The sequence below is a fragment of the Cebus imitator genome, unplaced genomic scaffold (assembly GCF_001604975.1).
Source record: "Cebus imitator isolate Cc_AM_T3 unplaced genomic scaffold, Cebus_imitator-1.0 Scaffold93, whole genome shotgun sequence".
In the NCBI taxonomy this organism is placed as follows: Eukaryota; Metazoa; Chordata; class Mammalia; order Primates; family Cebidae; genus Cebus; species Cebus imitator.
In genome coordinates, this window is record NW_016107408.1 from 3,619,948 (window position 1) to 3,642,962 (window position 23,015).

The following is a 23,015-nucleotide window of genomic DNA, read 5'->3' on the forward strand; positions in this document are numbered from 1 at the left end:
GGCAGGGCTGAAGGGGAGGGCTGGGGGAGGCAGGGCTCAAGGGGAGGGCTGGGGGCAGGGCGAGTCCTTGAAGGAGACACCTCTGAGCCGGGGCTTGCAGGTGTGAAGGAGTAACTGTGTTGTCACGTGTGTGTGTGCACCTGTATGCATGTGTGTGTGTGTATGTGTGTGTGTGTGTGCACGGGGAGAGTCATGAAGGGGAGAAGAGGAAGCACGCAGAAGAGGAAGCAAACAGGGCAGATGGACTTGGGGAGGTGGCTTGGGCTTTGCTGGCCTCGCCGTCTGGAGCCCTCTGAGCTGCTCAGGGTAGAAGGGAGGGCCTCCTACCTGCACTGGTGACAGCCACCGCCAGAATAAGATTCATCATCAAGCGCCTACCCCTTCCTGGGCTTCCCAGCCTCCCAGGCACAACGCAGGCCCCTCATGTGCACGCTACAGTCTAGTCTTCACGTCACCCTGGGGTACGTATATTATCGTCACCAGTTTACAGATGGGGAACCTGAGGCTCAGAGTGAGTTAATAACTCATCCAGGTAGCAGGTCTTGGAAGATGAAGAGCTGGGCCTTGAGCCTGGCAAGGCTGGGATGTGAGGGATACTCTCTCTCTCTCTTTTTTTTGTTTGAGATGGAGTCTCGCTCTGTTGCCCAGGCTGGAGTGCAATAGTGCCATCTTGGCTCACTGTAACCTCTCCCTCCCAGGTTCAAGTGATTCTCCTATCTCAGCCCACTGAGTAGCTGGGATTACAGGTGTCTGCCACAACGCCTGGCTAATTTTTGTATTTTTAGTAGAGATGGGGTTTCAGCACTTTGGGCCAGGCTGGTCTTGAACTCCTGACCTCAGGGCGATCTGCCAGCCTCAGCCTCCCAAGGTGCTGGGATTACAGGCACGAGCCACCGTGCCCCATTGAGATGCTCTCTTGGGTTGTGCAGTGCACGACCTTCGCAAGTGTACATGGGCAACCCAACCTGGCTAGCCACAGAACCTAGTTCTGAAGACTGTCTTAGGCAATCACATGGCCACACTCTCTGAAGGTCTGTCCCATCTACCTTTCTGCCAAGTGATCGCTGGCCGGGGCGCCCCCGAGGTCTCACATGCTAGCACCACTGACATGCCGTCAATCACCGTGCTGTCCAGGGGGCCTCTGGTGATGTTGGGGGCGATGCCTGCAAACAGAGAAGTGGGGCCTTTTAGCCACAGCCTGGAAGCAGCGCCCCAAGCCAGAGGGTCAGGGACCCCTATGCCCACCGAGGGTCAGGCCCTCATCTTCCCCTGCCAGGGTGAGGGGCCCTCCATGAGGAAGGATGTTGGCATCTTGATGGGGCCCCAGTGTTGAAAAGAAGCCCAAGGGGCCATGAGGACTCCCCTATGCCACCTGCCCTGTGGTGGGACCCAGGTGACACCAGTGCCACCCTGCTTGGATTCTCAGGCCTGCATTTGGGGGAAACTGAAGAACCCAGAGGGCAGGTCACATCCTCCCTGACAAGGTTATTGGGGTTCATGAGCCAAAAACGAAAGCAAGGCTCTGACTTCTTAAAAGAAAAACAGCCGCAGCCAAGAGGGGGACTTCAGTCACTTTCGAAGCAGCCCTGCCCCAGGAGCTCCATTCAGCCTTGGCCACCAGGTAGGGTCGGGACAGTCTCCTGGCTCTGTGCTCCCCTCACCTTATCCCAGCCCTCAAGGAAGGAGCTTGCCAGACGGGCATGGGAACAGAGCTAAGTTCACCCGCGCTGGGAAGCCAGAAGCAAGAAATTCCCCCTTGGTAGCCACCTTCGGGGCACACCCAAAAGTCCCCTGCCCCATGGCTGCCCTGTCTGAGGCCTCTGTGGGTCTGGGTAACAAACACTGTGAGGCTCAAGGAGACCCCTGAACATCCTGTGCTGCCCCGAGGAGCGCACTGTGCTCTGCACTTACGCAGAACTTTGCACTTGTGGGCCACTCATAGTATCATCTTCCCCCCCTCCCCCCCTTTTTTTTGAGACAGGGTCCCACTTTGTCACCTAGGCATGAGTGCAGTGGTACCATCTTAGCTCACAGCAACCTCTGCCTCCGGGGCTTGAGCGGTCCTCCCACCTCCCAAGTAGCTGGGAGAACAGGTGTGTGCCACCACGCCTGGCTAATTTTTTGTATTTTTGGTAGACAAGGTTTTGCCATGTTGCCTAGGCTGGTCTCAAACTCCTGGGCTCCAGTGATCCACCCGCCTAGGCCTCCCAAAGTGCTCGGATTACAGGTGTGAGCCACCGCGCTCAGCCCGCAGGATCACCTTTGATGGCTAAAACAGCTCTGTGAAGTGGCCAGGGCTGCTGTGACCATCCCTGACAGAGACTCCAAGGGGAAAGGGATTTGCAAGCGGGAGAACTAAGAGGAAAGCACTGATTCTCTTCTTTGGAAACATGAGCAGGTCCTCTGGGCTAGGGAATGGGGTCGATTCAGCCCTGCCTGGAACCCAGGGACAGCTGAAATGCCAGGGCTGGTACCCCTGGTTGGTTTCGTAGCTCTTTTTCTCAAAAAGCCACGAACCCAACCTGGGCCCCAGGACATTGGAGAGAACTAGGGACTGGAGATTTCTTCCAGGGGGCTGGACTCAAGGCTGCAGAAGCAGCAGGGGTAACTGGCGTGTGCCCCCAGGGTGCTGGGCAGCGGGCAGATTTTGAGGATCCTGTCGGCATAATGGAGTGTGCTGTGCTCAAGAGGCCCCTTGGAAGACCTCAGAAGAAAGCCGCGTCCTGGGAAGAAGGACTCAGGGGCAGAACAGGGGAGGCCCGACTTACTGGTGACAGCCAGGTAGGTGGAAGTTTGCACCTCGCCGGCCGAATTGCGGGCGAAGCATTGGAACATGCCGGTGTCATCGGGCACCAGGCCGCTGATCTGCAGACCCCCGTCGCTGCGCTGCCGGAAGCGGGCTAGCTTCTCCACCTCCACCACTGCAGCGTCCTTGTACCAGCTGATGGAGGGCGGTGGCACACCTGTGGGGGAGACATGGGTCCACCGTCAACCCGCCTCCTGCCTCCTCGCCGCCTCCCAGGGGTGCTTGGGTGGAGGCTGGGCTGGAAAATCTGGGTGTCTAGAACCTTCTCAGAGGTGCCACTTTGGGTCTTGGGATGAGGGGAGGATGCTCCTAGAGTGGCAATTCTCAAAGTCTTTGGGATATAGTAAATATCCTGGGATCAGCGCAGCATGGAAATGTGGATTGGACAAACTAATTTCTGATTTGTTTTATTTTTATTTCTACTTGTGTAGAGATGGGGGTCTCACTACATCGTCCAGGTCGGTCTAGAACTCCTGGTTTCAAGCGTTCCTCCCACTTCAGCCTCCCAATGTGCAGGGATGACAGGCATGAACCACTGCACCTGGGCCAATTTCTTATTTATTTTTTATTTTTTTAATTTTTGAGACGGAGTCTCGCTCTTGTTGCCCACGCTGGAGTGCAGTGGCATGATCTCGGCTCACTGCAACCTCTACCTTCTGTGTTCAAGTGATTCTCCTGCCTCAGCCTCCCCAGTAGCTGGGATGACAGGCATATGCCACCACGCCAGGCTAATTTTGTATTTTTAGTAGAGACGGCGTTTCTCCATGTTGGTCAGGCTGGTCTCGAACTCTCAACCTCAGGCGATCCACCCTCCTCGGCCTCCCAAAGTGCTGTGATTATAGGCGTGAGCCACTGCACCTGTCCTAATTTCTTATTTTTTATTGAAGTACTTAGCAGACACGTGTGATCTGGGAACCCCCAAGTAGGGGATGCTTCCCCAAACCCATGGCGGCCTGTGTTGAAGAGTACATAGAGGATCCAGTGTTCTCTGGGGGCACTTGGAAGCCCCCATACCTGCTTTGCACATGGAGGTGAAAGGAGGCTCCTCTTGCCCTCTCAGCCTGGCATGTTGTTTTCAGAAGTTCCCCTAACCAGGCTGGGCGAGGTGGCTCACACCTGTAATCTCAGCACTTTGGGAGGCTGAGGCGGGTGTATCACTTGAGTTCAGGAGTTTGAGACCAACCTGACCAACATGGTAAACCCTGTCTCTACTAAAAATAGAAAAATTAGCCAGGCATGCTGGAGCACACCTGTAGTTCCAGCTACTGGGGAGGCTGAGGCAGGAGAATCGCTTGAACCTGGGAGGCAGAGACTGCAGTGAGCCAAGATCGTGCCACTGCACTCCAGCCTGGGTGACAGAGCAAGACTCCATATCAACAAAAAAGGAAAAAAAAAAAAAAAAAAAAAAAAAAAAAAAAGAAATTCCCCCAGCCCTCCCCTTAGTCTCTCCAGATGTCTGCTCAAAAGTGACCTCCCCGGAAGAGTGGACCACGCCCTGTCCCAAGGAGTACCCCACGGCCCCGTCCCCACTAAGCCTGCTTGCCTTCCCTCCCCAGGACTCCCTCATCCTGACAGCCTGCGATGCTTCATTCCACCATGTGCTCTTTCCCTCAGTCACGTCTCCGAGATCAGGATGTGTCTTATAATCGACAGGATGTCATAATTTAATTGGCTGCCTTTTTTCTTTCTTAGTGGTACATAAAATAATGGGGCATCTTACAACCCACGGCATTTTAGATGAAATGAAATAAGGTATCTTTATTTGTTTATCGGCCTTCCCGTCTCCCTCCTGAGAATGTTACATTCTCCACGAGCAGGGATCTGGCTGTTTGGTTTATTCCGTATCTCCCGACTCCTGAGGACGCTATCGGCACATGGTAAGCCCTCAAAAAATATTTGCTGCCTGGATGGATGGATCTTTGCCTTCCCCTCGTGGAGTCTCAGAAGGGAAGTCATTACTCAACCCCCGCCAGCGCAATTCTCATTCCTGCGGAGTCACATTGTGCCCCTTTGCTCAGCGTGCCCCACTGTGCAAGCCCTTCTCTCTTTATCATCCCAGATTTCACCCTGGCTGCCGCTGTCTTTTGGTGGAACTGAATCAGAAGGAAGGACGGTGAGGAAGGGGAAAGCAGAAATTCTTCAGGAACTCTTCCAAGGGGGGGTTAAGTAGGAATAGCGGAGGGAGCCGGCAGAGAAGATGGAGCGAAATGGCCAAGGAAACAGGCCGAGCTTATAAAACACATCTCAGGTGAGGCGCGTTCGGGGGCTGCTGGTTCTGGCATTACAGTAATTTGGCATTGTCTATGGCTCTCAAATTATGGGCAATTTGGGTCTGTCACCCGTCCTGAAATTATGGTAATTTGGGTTCATTTGTAACCCTCGCGTTATGGTACCGTAAAGGTTGATCTCCAGCCTGAGATTATGGTAATTTGGCCTGTTTGTTTCCTGGGGTGCCTGTTCAGACAAGACAGACAGGCAGACTCTGCTTAGTGACACGGTGATGAGAAGAAGCTGGGATTTGGAAATGTCCATGACAAGGACGAGAGAGGCTGAGGGTCTGGGGTCCCTGTCCCCCTCCATCTGTGCTACCTCATTACCTTTGGCCCGACAGGGGATGTCCACCACTTTCTCCATCTCTGCAGTGATGTGTCTTTCTGGCTCCTTGACAAACTGAGGCGGTTCTGTTGGAGGAAGGACCAGGGGAGGGGATCAGAGCCACGCTCCCTTCATCCAGCCACGGTGTGGGTCACCCTTAAGGAGGCCCCTCGCTGTGCTACCCCTACCCCTCAGGGGAGCCCGAGCAACCCCACCCTGTCTCACCCAGCACAAAGAGGTAGGCGCCCCGGACCACAGAGGGGACGCTGCTGCTGCGCAGGACAGCCTCACACTCGTAGTAGCCGGCGTCGCTGGCGGTGGGGTTGGGGATGGTGAGCCGGCGGTTGTGGTCGCTGATGCCGCCTGACAGCAACACCCCATCCTTCTTCCAAATGATGTGCAGCTTGATCAGGGGCCTGTGGAGGGTAGGGGAAGGTCAGTGTTCAGCCAGGAGGACGCCCGGAGGCCAGAGAGGCAGGGCTGGGGGTGGCAAGGAGTGTGAGCTCGGGAGCCGGGCTGCCTGGGTTTGCCACCTTCCTGCCACTTTGTGGGTAGAAGATCTCAGGCAAGTTCCTACAGGGATCTGGGTCTCAGTTTCCTCTTCTGTAAAGTGGGTGCATCTGTGCCTGCCCAGGGGGTTGTAGCTAAGATGAATGCACTGGTGCCAGTGGAGTGCTTGGAACAGGGCCTGCTGATGGACTTGGGATTCGGTCCTGCCTGGGCTTGGCAGCTCAGGCAAAGCAGGAAAGCGGCCTGGCTTGCAGCTCCTTTTTCTGGTTTTCCTTGTGTGCTGTGCCCCATCCAACCACAACATGGAGGACGTGAGGGTGAGGGCAAGTGACAGAAACATGAAATACCCAGAGTTTGAAAAGGGGAAATAAGGACAGACCAGACAGACAGAAAAACCCACCCCGCAACTGCGAGAGAAGAGCAAAGGTATGAGTCTGGCCTGGATTTCCTCTAAACCAACCCCTGCACTCCCAACCCTCCGAGACTTGGTCTGCCCAGGCTCTCCCGTTTAGCACCTGCTGGGTCCCTGAGGGCGGATCTTCCAAAGTGGGCCCCTGCTAGCACCATGGGGTGTTCAGAGGGGCCCCCTGGAGAAGGAGCTCTGTGGCTGCCTACATTTGGGAAACAGCGGCTTGAGTGACAGTCGCTTGAGTGACATCGGGCAGGTTCTCTGTTGCGGGGCTTCTTAGGGCCTTTGCTGCACAGTTGCATCCTGGTGGCCTTGCTCATGTGCTGGGGTTTGCATGTGTGTCCACTCCAAGTCTCACGTGGAAGTGTGATCCCCAATGTTGGAGGTGGGGCCTGGTGGAGGTGCTGGGTCATGGGGGTACATCCCTTGTGACTTGCTTGGTGCTACCCCCTTGGTGATGGAGTGAGTTCTTTTTTTTTTTTTTTTTTTTTGAGACAGAGTCTCGCTTTGTCGCCAGGCACCAGGCTTGAGTGTAGTGGCATGATCTTGACACACTGCAACCTCTGCCTCCCGGGTTCAAGCGATTCCCCTGCCTCAGCCTCCAGAGTAGCTGGGATTACAGATGTGTGCCACCACACCCAGCTAATTTTTGTATTTTAGTAGAGACGGGGTTTCACCATGTTGGTCAGGATGGTCTCGATCTCTTGACCTCATGATCTGCCCACCTTGGCCTCCCAAAGTGCTGGGATTACAGGCGTGAGCCACCGTGCCCAGCCCAGAGTGAGTTCTTACTCTGTAGCTCATGTGAGAGCTGGTTATTTAAAGCACCCTCGCTCCTTCTCCCCTCTCTCGTTACTTCTCTTGCCATAAGACACACGGGCTCCCCTTTTTCCTTCCGCCATGATTGGAAGCTCCCTGAGGCCTCCCCAGCAGCAGATGCTGGTGCCATGGTTTATGTAAAGCCTGTAGAGCTGTGAGCCAAATAAACCTCTTTTCTTTGCAAATTACTGTGTCTCAGGTATTCCTTTATAGCACTGCAAATGGGCTAATACATCATGCTTGTGAGAAACTTGGGATTAGAACAGCATACTTTTAGAAATGCTGCTAAAAACAGTAACAACAGAAAAAGGCTGGCCATGGTGGCTCACATCTGTAATCCCAGCACTTTTGGAGGCTAAGGCAGGATTACTTGAGCCTAGGAGTTTGAGACCAGCCAGGGCAACACAGTGAGACCCCATCTTAGAAAAAAAAGAAAGAAATGCTGCTACACGACACGCTGTCTTTCTCCAGAAAGGCTCAGGTCAAGGGGACCTTGGGGAGATCATCAGTCTAACCCCCCAGCCATCCCATTGGTTTAACTTCACAGTGCTTTTAGGAAGGGTCAGGTTAGGCTGGGTCAGCGCACTGCCTCCGCGCCTTCCACTGAGGTTGGTGCTCGAATCATTTCCATCTTACAGATGTGGAGACTAAGGCCCAGAGTGTGGCAGTGAGTACAGGCCTGGGGGGAGGGGGCAGTGGATCTCAACTCAGCTATCATCCAGCTGGGTGACGTTGGGCAGGCTGCTTACCCTCTCTGGGCTCTGGAGTGGTGATACCTCTGCCACGCAGTTGTTTTGGGAGAAAGGAGGTGGTGTGGGAAGGCACTTAGCTGCACGTAATGAGACTCAGAGGTTACATAATTGTTTCCTTTGCAGGACAGGTGAGGGCCACACATGGCTGGGAAGGGCCCTGGTAGCTCCCGATCCCTGATCTGCCCTCCTACAAAGCCCGTAACTCTTTTTTTTTTTTTTTCAGATGGAGTTTCGCTCTTGTTGCCCAGGCTGGAGTGCAATGGTGCAATCTCAGCTCACCGCCACCTCTGCCTTCTGGGTTCAAGTGATTCTCCTGCCTCAGCCTCCCAGATAGCTAGGATTACAGGCATGTGCCACCACGCCTGGCTAATTCTTATCTTTAGTAGAGACAGGATTTCTCCATGTTGGTCAGGCTGGTCTTGAACTCCCAACCTCAGGTGATCTGCCCGCCTCAGCCTCCCGAAGTGCTGGGATTATAGGCGTGAGCCACCTCGCCCGAAGCCTGTACTCTTAACCACCATGTGAATCGTCTCCCATGCACACTTCCCTCCTGCACACCCCCCCATGCAAGAGGGCTCTGCTTTGAAAGGCCACCTGCTCCCTCTGGGATCCTCCAAGGGTTGGAAGTGAGTCCACCCTCCCTCCAGTCCTGTATGTCCCAGGCTAATGTCCCCTTCCCTATAACTTCCACCTAGGGCCTGTTTTTCTCTTTGTGGGCTACAGAAAATGAGCTGGCCTGGCTTGCACACAGCAACGCTCTGACAAAAGCCATCTGCATCCCTCTTCTGCCATCCTGAATCCTCAGGTGACATGGCTTCTGGCTGCTCTCCCTGGAGCCCGCAGTTTGGGGGAAGCAGATGGAGTTAGGGGTGCAGGAGCAAGGGAAGAGGCACTACCCACCTGGCGTTGGCCACACACTCCAAGGTGACCTCTGAGGTCCCGGCCACCACGCTGGTGTTTTTCGGTGGGATGATGATGGTGGGTGCGATGGGGTCTGCAGGTCCCCCTACATCTGGGGAGAAAGCAGATGTTAGCTGGAGGCAGAGGTTGGAAATTCTATCCCTGCCTGGCCTCATTAGAGGCTGATGCCCTGGGAGGCCTTTGTCTCACCAAGTAGAGCAGGGGACTATTGGGGCAGCCCCAGAGCAGACCTCCAGACACTGACCCCAGGGACTCCCTGATTCCTCCTCCTCTGTTGATGAGTCACCACACCAGCATCCAAGGAGAGACTTCCCTGACTTTAACAGCCTTCTTCATCCCTCCTGTAAAGCAGCCACACATCCCTCTCCCCCCCACCACCCTGTCCTGTTCCATTCCTTTTGAAATCCTTCCCTCTGCCTGGGGTACCTTGTTGGTTTAGTTCTGCACTGTCCACTTTCTCCACCAGAATGCAAACTCTGTACTTGGTCAAACAGAGTTACCTCCCTACCCCCCCACACACACCTCCTGCCAAATTCATGCCCACCCAGTGCCCGTAAATGTGACCTTATTTGGATATAGGATCATTACAGTGTCATTAGTTAAGGTGAAGTCATACTGGATCAGGGTAGGCTCAAGTCCCAATAAGACTGGCGTCCTTGTAAGAAGAGGGAAATTGAGACACAGATGCACAGGTCGGAAGCCTCTGTGAAGACAGAGGCAGAGTGGAGGGATGTGGCCACAAGCCAAGGAATGCTAAGCATTGCTGGCCACTGCTGGAAGCCAGGAAGGGGCAAGAAAGGAGACTCCTCTAGAATCTTCAGAGAAGTATGGCCCTGTCGACAGCTTGATTTTCAGTCTTCCGGCCTCCGGACTGTGAGAGGCTCAGTTTCTGTTGTGAGCCGCTCAGATGGTAGCACTTCATTGCGCAGGCCATACGAGACTAAAATTCTCCCTGACCAGGAACCTAGGTCTTTGCTGTGGACTGAACCGTGCCCCCCACCCATTCATATGTTGAGCCTTAACCCCCAATGTGATGGCATTTGGAGGGGTCCCTTGGGATGTGATTAGGATTAGATGAGTGTCAGGCCTCATGAGGACCAATGAGGGTCCCAGGGAAAAAGAAAAATGTTCTCTTAACATAGTGTAAACTTTAGCTTAGAAAAGCATCTAACCCTTAATTCTCCCACTGAATGAAATTAAAGAGTTAATGAAACTCTCAGAAAGCAAGTTTCCAGGTACTTGTTAGGTGTACGTATTTCTGTATTTTGGATTCATGACCTTGTAAGAAGAGGAAGAGCCCAGAGCTCTCTCTGTCTCCAGCATGTGAGGACACGGCGGGAAGGCAGACATCTGCAAGCTGAGAAGAGAGGCAGACCGTGCCGGCTCCCAGACCAGGGACTTCCAGGCTCCAGGACGGTGGGAGCCCAAATGTCCGCTTCAGAAGCCCCCAGCTGCAGTGCTTTGTTACAGCACCATGAGCTGACTCATGCAGTCTCGACGACCACCACTCCTCCAGCACGAAGAAGGATGCCTGGTACACAGTGAGTGCTCAAATACATGTGTTATGTCAGCACGTGAATGGTACTAGTGTTACCATCCTGCGACTTCCATGGTCGATGATTGAAATGAACAAGAACTTCCCATAAGTGGGTTTGTTGGAAAAAAAAAAAAAAAAAAAGAAACACTCCCAACTCTTTGAATAGAGGTGGTAGCATTTCCTTTTTATATTTTTTGAGGATTTTTTTTTTTAAAGTAGAAGCCAGGTTTTTTATCTCGGTGGGTAAGTGTAGGCCCGATATTGGCAGAAACTCCAATACGCCTGATCCACGGCTCCTGAAAATACAATCTCTGAGGATGGTTTTCTCCACAACAAATCCATCCAGTTGGCCCCTTTCCAGAAGGTTCTGGAGGTAGTAGGCCACGATGACATGCCGGGCCTCGGGGTGACAGTGACAGGCTGTTCTTTATGGGGCCGGGGGAGGGTGCACAGTGGCCCCTCTGCCACTCTGGGCCACCTTGTCAGCCCGGGCAGGCTTTCCTTCCTTGACTCCAGGCCTTGCTAGAAAAGGCCCAGGAAGAATGGGAATGAAATGTAAAAAATAAAGTAAAATGAAGGGGGAAAGAAAGGAAGCATATAAAGCAAAATCATTGCAACAATATAAAAGCCTCATGTAGGTGCCATAAAGAGCGATCGGATTGAAAGCTGCTGATATAGCCGAATCCATAAAAGTGCGCTCTAAGTTGTTTATTACATGCGGGGCGCGCAGGTACCATGGCTCAGATTAATGGGGCACGAGGAGGAGACAGACAGTTAGAGCTCCAGCCAGGGTGCCGTGCAGCACAGCCAGGTAAACAGGGAGCCCTCGAGGAAGGCGAGTTCTGAGTTTAAAAATACGAGGGCTGCCCCAGGGCTCGGGCTGGCTTGTTGGCTCTGGAAGGAACGGAGGGGAGACTGACTTGTGCTCAGGCTCAGGTGGAAGCCTGCCAGGCTCGACGGTGGCTGCGGTGGCCCAGGATGCTAGTGCAGTGAGAAGGGGTCCCGGGGGTGAGGAAGGCCTGGGTTCAAAACCTAGCTCTGCCCCCAGGTGTCCTGGTGACTTCATTCTACTGAGTTTCAGTCTTCTCAGGGGCAAAATGGGACTGAAAGTCCCTGCCTCTCAGGGTTGTGTGAATTCAGGCCCCAGCTCAACAAATCTTTCCTGGGTGAATGCTTGATACAGCCACAGAGCAGTGACAGGCTGTGTTCCAGGCACTGGGGATTCCCCTCCAAGCGAGATGGCTGGGGTCTGTTCTCATTGAGGGCGAGGTCCCAGAGGAAGTCGGATCAATGCTCACGGGATTAGTGAATGAAAGAGCGCGCGTGATGGTTGCCAGGAAGGGGGCGGCTAAGCTGGCCTGGGGTTGAGTGCAGAGTGGCTAGAACACAGTAGGTGCTCAATAAATGACAGCCTCCCCTCCTGGAGACGTGCCTGTCTGTGCAGGGAAGAGCTCTCCCCACCAGCCCTAGTCCAAGTGATGGACTCCGGCTAAAGAGAGGTGAGAGTCACAGGCTCGGGGTTGCATGTTAAGCCCCGCAGGGTACCGGGCAAGGCCTCAGGCATTTCATGGGCTGGCTTCCTGGGAGACAGCGGGAGTTGAGTGGGACTCAGGGAAGTGAGTGGAGGAGGGGATTCTAGCATGGGAGCACTGTGTGAGTGATGGTGTGGACGCAATAGGGGGTGGCCCTCAGAGTGCTAGGGTGGATGAGGAGGACAGCCACAGAGCAGAGGTGGCCGGGCCTGGCCCCGCGCTGTCCTTCCCAGACCACTTGCCTTTGCCTCCACGAGGAAGTGCTGACTGGTCACAGCGCTTTTCCTGGTGAAGCCTAGACATGTTCTCAGAATCCTTCTTAACACAGTGCAAGCAACAGGCCAGAGCTGTGAGAGGAGACCCACCTTCTACTGGGAGAGGTAGGTTCGATCAGGGCCAGAGCGCTGGCGATTTCTGTCTGGCTCTGGGCTGGAGGTCTGCTCTAGGTGGATGCAGTGGAAATGCAGGCGGTGGGATGGTAGGAAAAACCAACACGGTGTGGGGATGGGAAGACAGGATGGATGAGGGTTTGGGAACCAAAGGCCTAGGGAAGCAGCCTTTAGGAGGAAAAGGGAAGCCCAGGGGGAACTGGTTTTCAAAGAAGCGGGGAGAATTTGGCTTTTTTTTTTTTTTCTTTTTGAGACAGAGTTTCGCTTTTGTCGCCCAGGCTGGAGTGCAGTGTTGAAATCTCAGGTCACTGCAACCTCCGTCTCCTGGGTTCAAGTGATTCTCCTGCCTCAGCCTCCCAAGTAGCTGTGATTACAAGCATGCGCCACCACATCCAGCTAATTTTTTGTATTTTTAGTAGAGATGGGCTTTCACCATATTGGCCAGGCTGGTCTTGAACTCCTGACCTGAAGTGATCTGTCTGCCTTGGCCTCCCAAAGTGCCAAAGAGATTACAGGCGTGAGCCACCGTGCCCTGCTGAGTTTGGCTTTTGTCTGGCTGAGCTGGAGGTGGTGGTGGGATGTCTGAATAGAGATGTCCAGAGATGCAAGGCAGGGGACCCACTGGGGATGGAGACCCGCAGCCATTTGCAGAGATGGAGGTGCGTCAGGGGACAGAGGAGACTGGTGAGATTTGGAGGAGCCAGAGAAACAGGGAGAATGGGAGGAACCTGGGCTGAGAACTAGGCAGGGGCTTGCTCACTTATAGGGAGGAGGAAAAAGTGATGATGCCAGGGAGAATTTTCAGGGAGAGGGAGCATGGGCAGCAGGTGCCGGAAGCTCAGGGGATGGAGGGTCCCCGAGAGAGAGGCCAGCAGAGCAGAGGGTCCAGAGGGCAGGACAGCTCACGGAAGCCTGGAGCCGGGGATTCAGACTGAGAATGTGGTGAAGGAGGAGGAGCTGGCAGGATGGGGAAGGTAGCACCTGGTGCCTTTCAGTGGCCAGCAGCCCAGAGGGGAATCTGTTTTCCTTCCGAGCTTGCTCCACGAGGACCGAGCCCGGGGGACCGTCTGGGTAGGAGTTAATGGCACAGGCTTGGCAGTCCAGGAAGCCTGGGTCCCAGTCCTGGTTTCCCCAACTATTAGTGAATGCTGCTGGGAAGTGCGTGGTGGGCGTCTCATGCCCAGTTTCCTTATTCTTCTCACCTGTAAACTGGATGATGGTAATTTGGTCACCTGCCTCTGATGATTGCTGTAAGATGAGATAGGTGAGTTTCGCAGGTGCCTGGAGAGAGCCTCGCCTATGGGAGCACTGAAAGGGGAGGTTGCTGGTGTGGCGTGGAGGTGGGAGGGGACAGCTCAGGTGCACGGAGGATGGCACAGACCCCTGGGGGTGGCAAGGGCTCGCCCTCAGCAGGATGCTCTCTAGGGCCAGGCGTGCCCTGCTGGGGAGCACTGTGCTAAGTGGTCTCCCTCCCCCAGCAGGTATCCCCCATGACCAGCCAGTGTTGGGAGGGGACAGTCTAACCAGGTTTAGGCAGCAAACTCATGCTCGGGACAGAGGCTCCAGCAGGGACAGCCCTTAAAGCTGGGAAGGATGGCCTAGGAGACAAGAGTTTTCAGCCTGGAGGCCCCTTGCGATACCCAGCTCGTGCTTAGGAAGATCCTCTAGGACTCCCAGTACGGTCCTTGCCAGCCCCTGCCATGAGCCAGTGGCTGGGAACTGGGGCTTGGCAGGAGAACACTTAGGTCTCGGCCATGGCTGGAACCGGGAAGTCAGTGCTGGGTGGTCCTCGAGCAGATTCACTGTAAACGAAGGTCACCCCAGCCCAAGTGGGTTATTTGGGCAAATCACAGGTGAGCCCGAGCAAAGAGGAGGGGTGTCTTCTCCGTGAGCTCCTGCCACAGAGTGGGCCCTCAGGTGGAAGTGTAGGGGGTCCCCCACATGGGGGGGCACACTGGATCTCACTGTCCCAGACACTTTGCTTAACAGCCATGACAAAGGACATCTAACATGGTCCGTACTCCCCGAATCAGCTCATTTAATCCTCCCATCTTTGCCATCAGCACCAATTTACAGATGGGGAAACTGAGGCTCAGAGACCGTGCGACTCGCCTGGGCCACCTCATTTAATCCTCCCAACTTTGCCACAGGCACCACTTTACAGATGGGGAAACTGAGGCTCAATTTACAAACGGAGAAGTGGTGTGAGCCACTCCTCCCTCCTGGGATGCCTGTTTTCCAGCTGCCCAGGGGCCAGGGTATCCAGGCCCTGTGATCCAAGCCACACGTGGACCATGAGCCACATGAGTCACACGTGCCTATGAGCGCCTGCAATGTGGCTGGTGCCCCTTTGATTTAATGTGATTTAATTTTAGCTAATTTACATTTAATTAAGAATGGATCCCCAATTCAGTTATTAGAACACTTTTAAGCTTGTGTGGAACAACTTGTGCATACAGCTCTACTTTTCAGCTATAAATTTTGTGATATCTAAATACAGATCACGTATTTTGGATGAAAATTTAACATCCAGATTGAGATGTGCTATAAGTGTAAAATACACAAGGATTTCAAAGACTTGGTATGCAAAAAACCAATGTAAGATAGCCCATTAATATTCTTTACATTGACTGTATGTTAAAAAGATAACACCTTGTTATGTTGGGTTAAATAAAATAGAGTAATAAAATTAATGTCAAAGATTTACTTGGTGAAAAATGGGGCTACTGGAAAATTTAAAATTTCATATGTGGTTCAGATTCTATTTTCTTTTGACAGAGTGCCGCACTGATCTCTGGGTGCGGAGTCACCACCCAAGCACGGGGCTGTCAGGAGCTGTGACAGTCCGGTGAGGTCACCGGGGTTATCCTGAGCAAGGGGCAACTTCTGGGGTCACTGGGCTTGGTCCTTCCTTCTCTGGTTCTGAAGAGCACGGGGTCCCTATAAAGAGAGGCAGGAGTCCAGGAGGGATGGAGGGGAGAGCAGAGGGAGGGGTGAGGCCCAGGAGAGGAGGGAGGGGAGCTGGTGCTGGTGGTGGGCGCAGCAGCAATTGCTCTTTACAAATCGGCTGGCAGGCAGGCAGGCTGGGGATTTGTGTCAGGGAGAGGAGCAGGGTTTTCAAGTGCAGCCACTTGTGGGAAGAGAAATTAGCTAAAAATCAGCGGATTCTGCTCTGAATTCAGGATAAATCATCGCGTGACAGCAGGCGGTGGGGTGGGAGAGGCAGGCGACTGGGCAGGGCGCGGGTGGGTGCAGGGGGTCAGAGGGGCCCTGCCCACCTCCCTAGGGGCAGCTGGAGGGTCGGGGTGGTTTGGGATGGATCAGAGAGCGAACGACCCCCAAAGTCAGCCAGGAAGAGTAGCCCAGTTTAACGCCTGTGAGGAGGAGCTGGGTGCTGGAGGAGGGCAACAGAGAGGAAGGCCTGACTCAGGGAAAACTGAATCACACAGGAGGATGACTTGGACCAAGAGACACTCGTGTATTTTTGACATTGCCTCTTACCAAATGACAGGATTCCATGAGACTCCAGGGAATCTGATCACCAGAAGACATATGGGGAGAAGCATCTGTCTTTGATGACTAAATTCCCTTCTCCTATAGAAACAGCGGCCCCAGGGGTTGGGCTGGTGTCCAGGCTGCTGGGACTTGACTGAGATCCTGGCTCAACCTCAGAGGCTACACCCTTGGCTGTGATGGTCAGTATCCAGATACACTTGTGACCCTAATGGGTCAGTATCCAGCGTGAAACTCTCCTCCCTGCATTCAGAATTCCTTCTAGGCAGACTGGACACTGATTAGGGGAAGGAGATCCTTGGGATAATGGGAAATGTTTCCTGCTGAAGTTTGAAAGGCCCTGGAATGGGGATGACAAGGCCTGGCAATGTCCTGGACCCCCTGGGCACTGACAGCAGAGGCTGGCGCCAGAAGGAGAGCATAGGAAGGCCCCAGGTTGGCCCACACCCTCATCTTGCCACTGATGGGCGAGTACCATCGTGTCTGTGGATGATAAATGAGTCTTTCTTTGAGAGCAGAAGTTGTACAGATGTGGAGGGAGGTGAACATCTGCCTCCCTCAGCTTGTGTGACTGCTCTGCTGCTGCCGCTGCAGGAAGCTGTGGCCTCGCCCCACGTGCTCTGGGATTTAGGCTTGGGCTGCTCCTGGGCTGTCCCACCCCTCCTTCTCTGTCTTGGGAGTGAAGCATGGAGGGAGGGGCTGGTCCGGTAGGGAGAACCAGGCTGGAAAGGACATCCCAGCGTCTCATCCCTCCCAAAAAAGCTGGCTTCAATCTTGGCAGGACAAGTGTCTCTTTGCCAAAGCACACCGAGGGAGTCACACTTTTATGTGCGACTCACTGTGAGTTCTAGGGACAGCTTTGTCCCTTTCACCCAGGGAGCTGCACGTGTCTGAGGCTGGGGAGAGAGGTACTTTCAGGTGGGAGCCTGGGCAGAGCGCCTGTGTTCCCATCAGCAGGGACCACCAGGAGCCCAATATAGACAGCGCTTTTTATGTGACAGCCAAGTAGAGGCAGTTAGTATATTTCTGTTAAAAACAAGCTTCAGTCCTACAATCACCCCACATGCCCTCCTGGTCAGCATCTGGGCCCCCATGGTGGCTGCAACTCACACATGCATGTACTCTTCCTCTGCCCCACCCCTCCCTGGGTCCCCGGTAGCCCTGCTAACAGTCATGCTAAGCATCCTCTCTAGCGACGCAGGATCTCAGGCAGGTCATGGCAATGGGTTCCAGCACTCAGCTGCTCCCAGCCCTGCTGTGTCTCCTCCTCCTTGGGAAGCCTCCCCGCTGCCGTCCCCCAGATTCCCTGCCCCCCTCCTCTGCCACTCCATCTTCCCAATGATCCCCTGGAGCACCATTGCCAAGATTTAATGACCCGCTGCGATCGGTCCTGGCCCTGTGCATACTTACTCTCCACGGCGAGCGTGATGGGCTGGCTGGTCTTGTTATCCCCGTTCTTGTCGTTAACAGCCTGCACGTAGTAGCGACCTGCATCGGGAGCCACCGTTGACAGGATGACAAGGGTGTTCTCCAGCGTGATGGCTCTGGGAAGAGAGAAAGGATTCCTCTGACAGGGGCCTGAGGGGCTCTGAACCTCCAGGGAGTGGCAGTAGGAAATGGCAGCCTGACCGTACCTCCCAGTCCCCAGCCTCCCAGAGCCACTCCTGTCACCCATCTTTCCAACCTCTTACTGCCTACATCCCGCCATATTTACTTTGCAGATAATCTTAAACATGGTGCTGACGCTGTCAATCAGACCCAGAGACAGCACGTTCATGGCTAAGAATACCCAAAGGAAGCTTCCCTGGCCCCTACCCCAAAGTTGGGTGAGGGACTTCCAGGTACCCCCTTGGAATTCTGCCCTTTCCCAGGTTACAGCCTTCATGGCTGTGCATGGTTATTTCTGCATCATGAGCATCCAGACACTGAAGAAATGTTGTCAGCATGGATAAGTGAATGACGATGAAAGAGTAAGCAAATGACAAATGAATGCTAATGAGTTTAGAAATGAGCGGGGCCATTCCAGAATCCATGGCTTGACCCTAATCCTAAATGTGTTCAGGGCTGATTGACTCAAAGGCCACAGGTCGCCTGTAACATCAACTTCTGGGGGTCCTGTCTCCCTCTAGTCCCCTTTCTGGGTATCAGTTTCTACTTCCTCTTCATTTCTTTTCTTTTCTTTTTTTTTTAGATGGAGTTTTGCTCTTGTTTCCCAGGCTGGAGTGCAATGGTGCGACCTCAGCTCACTGCAACCTCCGCCTCCCAGGTTCAAGTGATTCTCCTGCCTTAGCCTGCTGAGTAGCTGGGACTTCAGGTGCATGCCACCACACCCAGCTAATTCTTATATTTGTAGTAGAAACAGGGTTTTGCTGTGTTGGCCAGGCTGGTCTCGAACTCCTGACATCAGGTGATCCACCCGCCTTGGCCTCACAAAGTGTTGGGATTACAGGCGTGAGCCATGCCCCCGGCTAGAGTTTCTACCTCTTTGAAGCTCATAACCAAGAGTGGGACTAGCTGGGCCGGTGAGGAGGGAAAAGGAGGCTGGTGTGCTTTGGGGTACAGTGATGGGCTGTTTGCCCCCTCCAGTTTCCTTTGCTGGGATTGCGTCTTGCAGTCCCTTGGCAGGCCAGGTCTTCAGGCAGGGAAAACGGGCTTGTCCAGGCAGGAAGCTGGAGGCCCCATGGAATGTGGGTGCCATGGAGCCAGGACTGCCACCCACACCGGCTCGGCCTCCCTCTACCCATTCTCCCAATGACAAACAAAGCCATTAGTTTGTCAAGTATATCTCTGGATTTTAATGTGATGTGCCTGAGACAGCTGTTAAACATCCTTAATGTTAGTTTAACAAGGACAAATCTAGTTGATATCTTTTCAAATTTTCCCATTAGGTGGATGTTACAGAGTTTTAAACAGCCTCTCAAATAAACCTCCCCAGGAACGCTGCTCCAGCCCTGCTCTCTCCCAGCCCGGCTGTGCTGGTTTTTGACCCCTCTCTCCTGGCTTTGGTGCTTCACATGCTGAGAATCGCGCCCTTGGTGCAGCTCTGGGAAGCAGGATGCCAAGCCCTCCTGCCCACAATTCCTGGGCACCCTAATGATGTCCCCGCTTTTTTTTTTTTTTTTTTTTTCCGGAGAGCTCTTTTAACCTCCAGCTAATGAGGCACTAGGAGGCGGGGCCAGAGCCAGACAAAAATATTTCAAAAGCTCAAAATAAGACAGGGATAGAGGTCATTTTCCCACCTGGGAGTTTCCTGCAGGAGCTTGTCCTTTGGTGTGGCATGTGAGGGTGGCTGAGAGTTGGAGGAAGGGTCCTCCCCGTGTAGGGCTCTGGTTGGGGCAGGGGCTGAGCTCTAGAATGAAGGGCATGCAGCTTCCTCCTTGGTGGGCCTCAGTTTCCTCTTCTGTGCAAGCATGGAACAGGTGTTCTGTAGGATTTCTTCTAGCCCAGAGGCTGAGGGATTCTGATTCCTGTCGATGCTTCTGTTCTTTCCTCATTGGGCCCACGAGAGCCCTGCAACCCCCACCTGTCTCTTCCCACGCTGCAGACTGGCACACGGCCAGCTTCAGGGCTGAGGACTCTCATGAGCACCACGCACTGGGACCATGCAGGCCCAGCTACCCCAGCCATGCCACATCCATGACTGCCACAGAGGCAGGTTCAAGGAAGCCTCCAGTGGGCACACCGGGCACAGGTCAGCCCGCTTTCCAGTTCACCCACCCGTCTTAGGACTCTTTCGGTCTCCAAGAAGGCTCCCACCTCCAGTTTCTTCTCTTTCTTGACCAGAAAGGCTCCTTTTGCTGTATTTTGTCTATTATCATGATCAGCCTTTCTGGGTCAGCGGTTCTCAACCAGGGCTGACTTTGCCCTCCACGGATAACAATGTCTGGGCAACTTTTGGTTGCCAGCTCTGGGAGTGTTACTAACAATGAGGGGTCAAGGCCAGGATGTTGTTAAGGACGTGTCCTGCAGTGCACAGGAAAGCCCTCACAGGGATGAGTGGTCGGGGCCCAGATATCAAGAGTGCCATGCCTGACACAGTCTGCCCTAGGTAGCGTGCACATCAAGATGGCAGAGATGGCTGCTGCCCACCTAGTCTCAGGCTCCCCTTGTGTCATGGACTGCAGTGGCTGGAAAGCCAGAGACAGGCTTTGCATCTCTGCTTGCATCCAGGTGGGGCAGTGAGGTTGAACTAGGGGGATATGGAGGAAGGGGCGTACACCGCTGCTAGGCTTGGACCATCAGCATCTCCTACGCGATCCTCATGTTCACCCCCTTTCTCTCTGGCAGAGCAGGATACCTTGGAAGGCTGTGTGCTGATGATGGCAAAACCCACGTCAGCAGGGCCCCTGAATGACTATGTGGAAGACAGCATGCCTCTCATCATGGTAGGACTTTACATGGGGATGGGCACGGTGGCTCATGCCTGTCATCATGGCACTTTGGGAGGCTGAGGTGATAGATCACCCGAGGTCAAGAGTTCAAGATCAGTCTGACCAACATGGTGAAACCCCGTGTCTACTAAAAAGACAAAATTAACCTGGTGTGATGCTGCATGCCTGTAATCCAAGCTACTGGAGGCTGTGGCAGGAGAATTGCTTGAACCCGGGAGGCAGAGGTTGCAGTGAGCTGAGATCACGTCATTGCACTCCAGCCTGGGCAACAAGCGTGAAACTCCGCCACAAAAAAGCCAAAACAAAACAATAAATGGGCAAGAATCTACTTCTCTGGTGTGATGTCACTGAGATGTGGGGCTCTATCTGCGGTTGCAGGTGGCACTGCTTTAACTGGTGCCTGGAGGGAAGCACCCTGGACTGGGATCCAGGGCCAGAGTTCAAGTCTTAAACACAGAGTGGAGCAGGAGGCAGAGATGCCTTTTGACTTGTCCTCTCTGCCACCCCAGCAGGCAGTGAAGGAAGGTCCCTGGGCTTGTGGCTCTCTCCAGAGTATCCGTCCGCTTGACAGACATTCCTGGGATGATGCTGTACTGTACTGTACCGTCCTGGGTGCTCTTCCTGGCACCCAGCAGGGTTTCTAACCTGCGGCACTGCACCTCAGAGGCAGCCCACACAGAAAGAAGCTGGCGGAATTCTTGGAGGACACAGACAGCAGAACTCAACTCTCGGGCAGGGGCTGGATTCTATTTTTCAGCCACACACCCTGGTTTCAATGGAGGCTTTTGCTATGGCTCTGACTGGCCCAGCCCTGCCCCTCCCTTCCACCCATTGCTCCTATCAAGCCAGCCCCTTTTTCTCAGTTCCCTGGGGGCCCCCATTGATAATTTAATTATGAATGAAATAAATTATCCTAGAATGTGTCTAAAGCCCCCAGCATGCATCTTAATGAGGAATCTTGTCTCCTTTTCAACAGTGAGCACCAGGGCATGGGTGAGGTGGCGCTAATCCCTGCTCCTGCCCCACCAGCGGGAGCAGCTCTCTGTAGATAGCGGCGCCTTCTGTGCCCTGCACACCCCTCTGGCAGATAGCGCTCATCAGATGTGTATCTCTGACACACAGACACCAGGGAATTTGCTACCAGGGACCCTTTCTGTTCACTTATAAATATTAATTTGCTATAATTGCCAGGATGAAATCACCACAGTGTTCCATCATGTCGTTGGTAGGAATACTGCAGTGGTGTGCAGGGGCTGGGGGTGTGTGTGACCAAGGAGGTGTGCCTGTGTGCGTAGGCCAGGGTGTTCTGTCCTGACGCCACTGTGGGAATGAAAAGGTGAGGACAGAGGCTGGGAGCGAGAAAAGGAGGTGGAAAGGTGTTAGGAAAAGGGTGAAGGGAGCAGGTTGTGGAAAGGGTTTCATCCCCCACAGCAAATGTAGTTGGAAAATGCCAGCATACCCCTCACACGGCCATGGCGGACATTGCTAATCAATTGTGATATTCATTCTCATGAGTCTGGATGGGACCTCAGAATCCTTCTTAACACAGTATTCCACACAGCTATTACCAATTGATTGGCTTGCAATAATAGTCCATGGGAAATCACCTCAGAAAGGGAGCTGGGATGGGGCTGGGGCTCCTCTACGTGTCTCAACACCTGTGTGGAGAGCATTCCCCTTCCACAGCATAATCTCAACATCCGTGCTGAGAACCATTCTCTGCTGGTTTTATTGAACATAAGTTAGGCCTAAGAGGGCACACTCTGACTCACACAGCATGAGTCCCCCTGTTAACCTGGGGTGCCGCTCCAATTCTTCACCCTGCTCTGTATCCAAACTCTTTGTCCTGGGACTTTGCAGGTTCTATTGCTCAAGGAACAGAGTCGATTTTCCTGCATCTTGATTTTGAGTTCTGCCACGCTCTTGCTTTGGCCCATGTGATATTAGCAGAAGCTGGAAAAGTGTATGTTCCTGCCTCCTCCCCTGCTCCTCTGCAATTGCCAGGAAAACGTGCTAGGGCTGAGAGGCAGGAGGATGCATTGTGCAGCACACGCAAGTCACTCCAGTCAACCAGACAAGTCAACCAGTCCCAGACAAGTGAGAGAGCCCAGCCAAGGCCAGAAGAACTGCCTGGCTAAGCCCAGCCTAAAGCACCAGCCTGTAGACTCACAAGAAACAGAAATGTGTATTGTGTATTTCTTTAAGCCACTGAGCGGTTTATTTATTTATTTCTTTACTTTTGAGATGGAGTCTCGCTCTTGTTTCCTGGCCCAGGCTGGAGTGCAGTGGTGTGATATTGACTCATTGTAGCCTCTGCCTCCTGTGTTCAAGCGATTCTCCTGTCTCAGACTCCTGAGTAGCTGGCACTACAGGTGTGCACCACCATGCCTGGCTAATTTTGTGTTTTTAGTAGAGACAGGTTTTCACCAGGTTGGCCAGGCTGGTCTTGAATTCCTGACCTCAGGTGATCTTGCCACCTTGGGCTCACAAAATGCTGGGATTACACGCATGACCCACAGTGCCTGGCCCACTGAGTTGTTTTGTTACACAGCATATTTGTGGCTGTGGATAGCTGATACATACTAGGATGGTGGTTCTTAACCCTGACTTCACATTAGAACCACCTGGGAAGCTTTTTATAAATTCTGATGCTCAAATTCCATCCCATTTCAATTAAGTCAGAGAATCTTAGGATAGAAATCAAGGATCAGTACACAGTCATGTACTGTATAACATTTCAGTCAAAACCAGACCATATATATGATGCTGGTCCCATAAGATTATAATGAAACTGCTCTATACAGGTGTGCCATTAAAAAATCTTTTTTTTTTTTTTTTTTT

General features: G+C 53.4%; 1 protein-coding gene across 1 annotated transcript in view; it reads right to left on the bottom strand.

Moving 5' to 3' along the window:
* SDK2 (sidekick cell adhesion molecule 2) overlaps positions 1-23,015 on the bottom strand; it is a 318,487-nt gene that overhangs the window by 103,089 nt on the left and 192,383 nt on the right. The window contains exons 5-10 of the mRNA XM_037741077.1: positions 17,194-17,327; positions 8,792-8,903; positions 5,627-5,817; positions 5,404-5,487; positions 2,769-2,963; positions 1,047-1,163 (exon numbers count right to left, since the gene is read on the bottom strand). Coding sequence (XP_037597005.1) covers positions 1,047-1,163; positions 2,769-2,963; positions 5,404-5,487; positions 5,627-5,817; positions 8,792-8,903; positions 17,194-17,327 — 833 coding nt within the window. The remainder of the gene's footprint in view (positions 1-1,046; positions 1,164-2,768; positions 2,964-5,403; positions 5,488-5,626; positions 5,818-8,791; positions 8,904-17,193; positions 17,328-23,015) is intronic.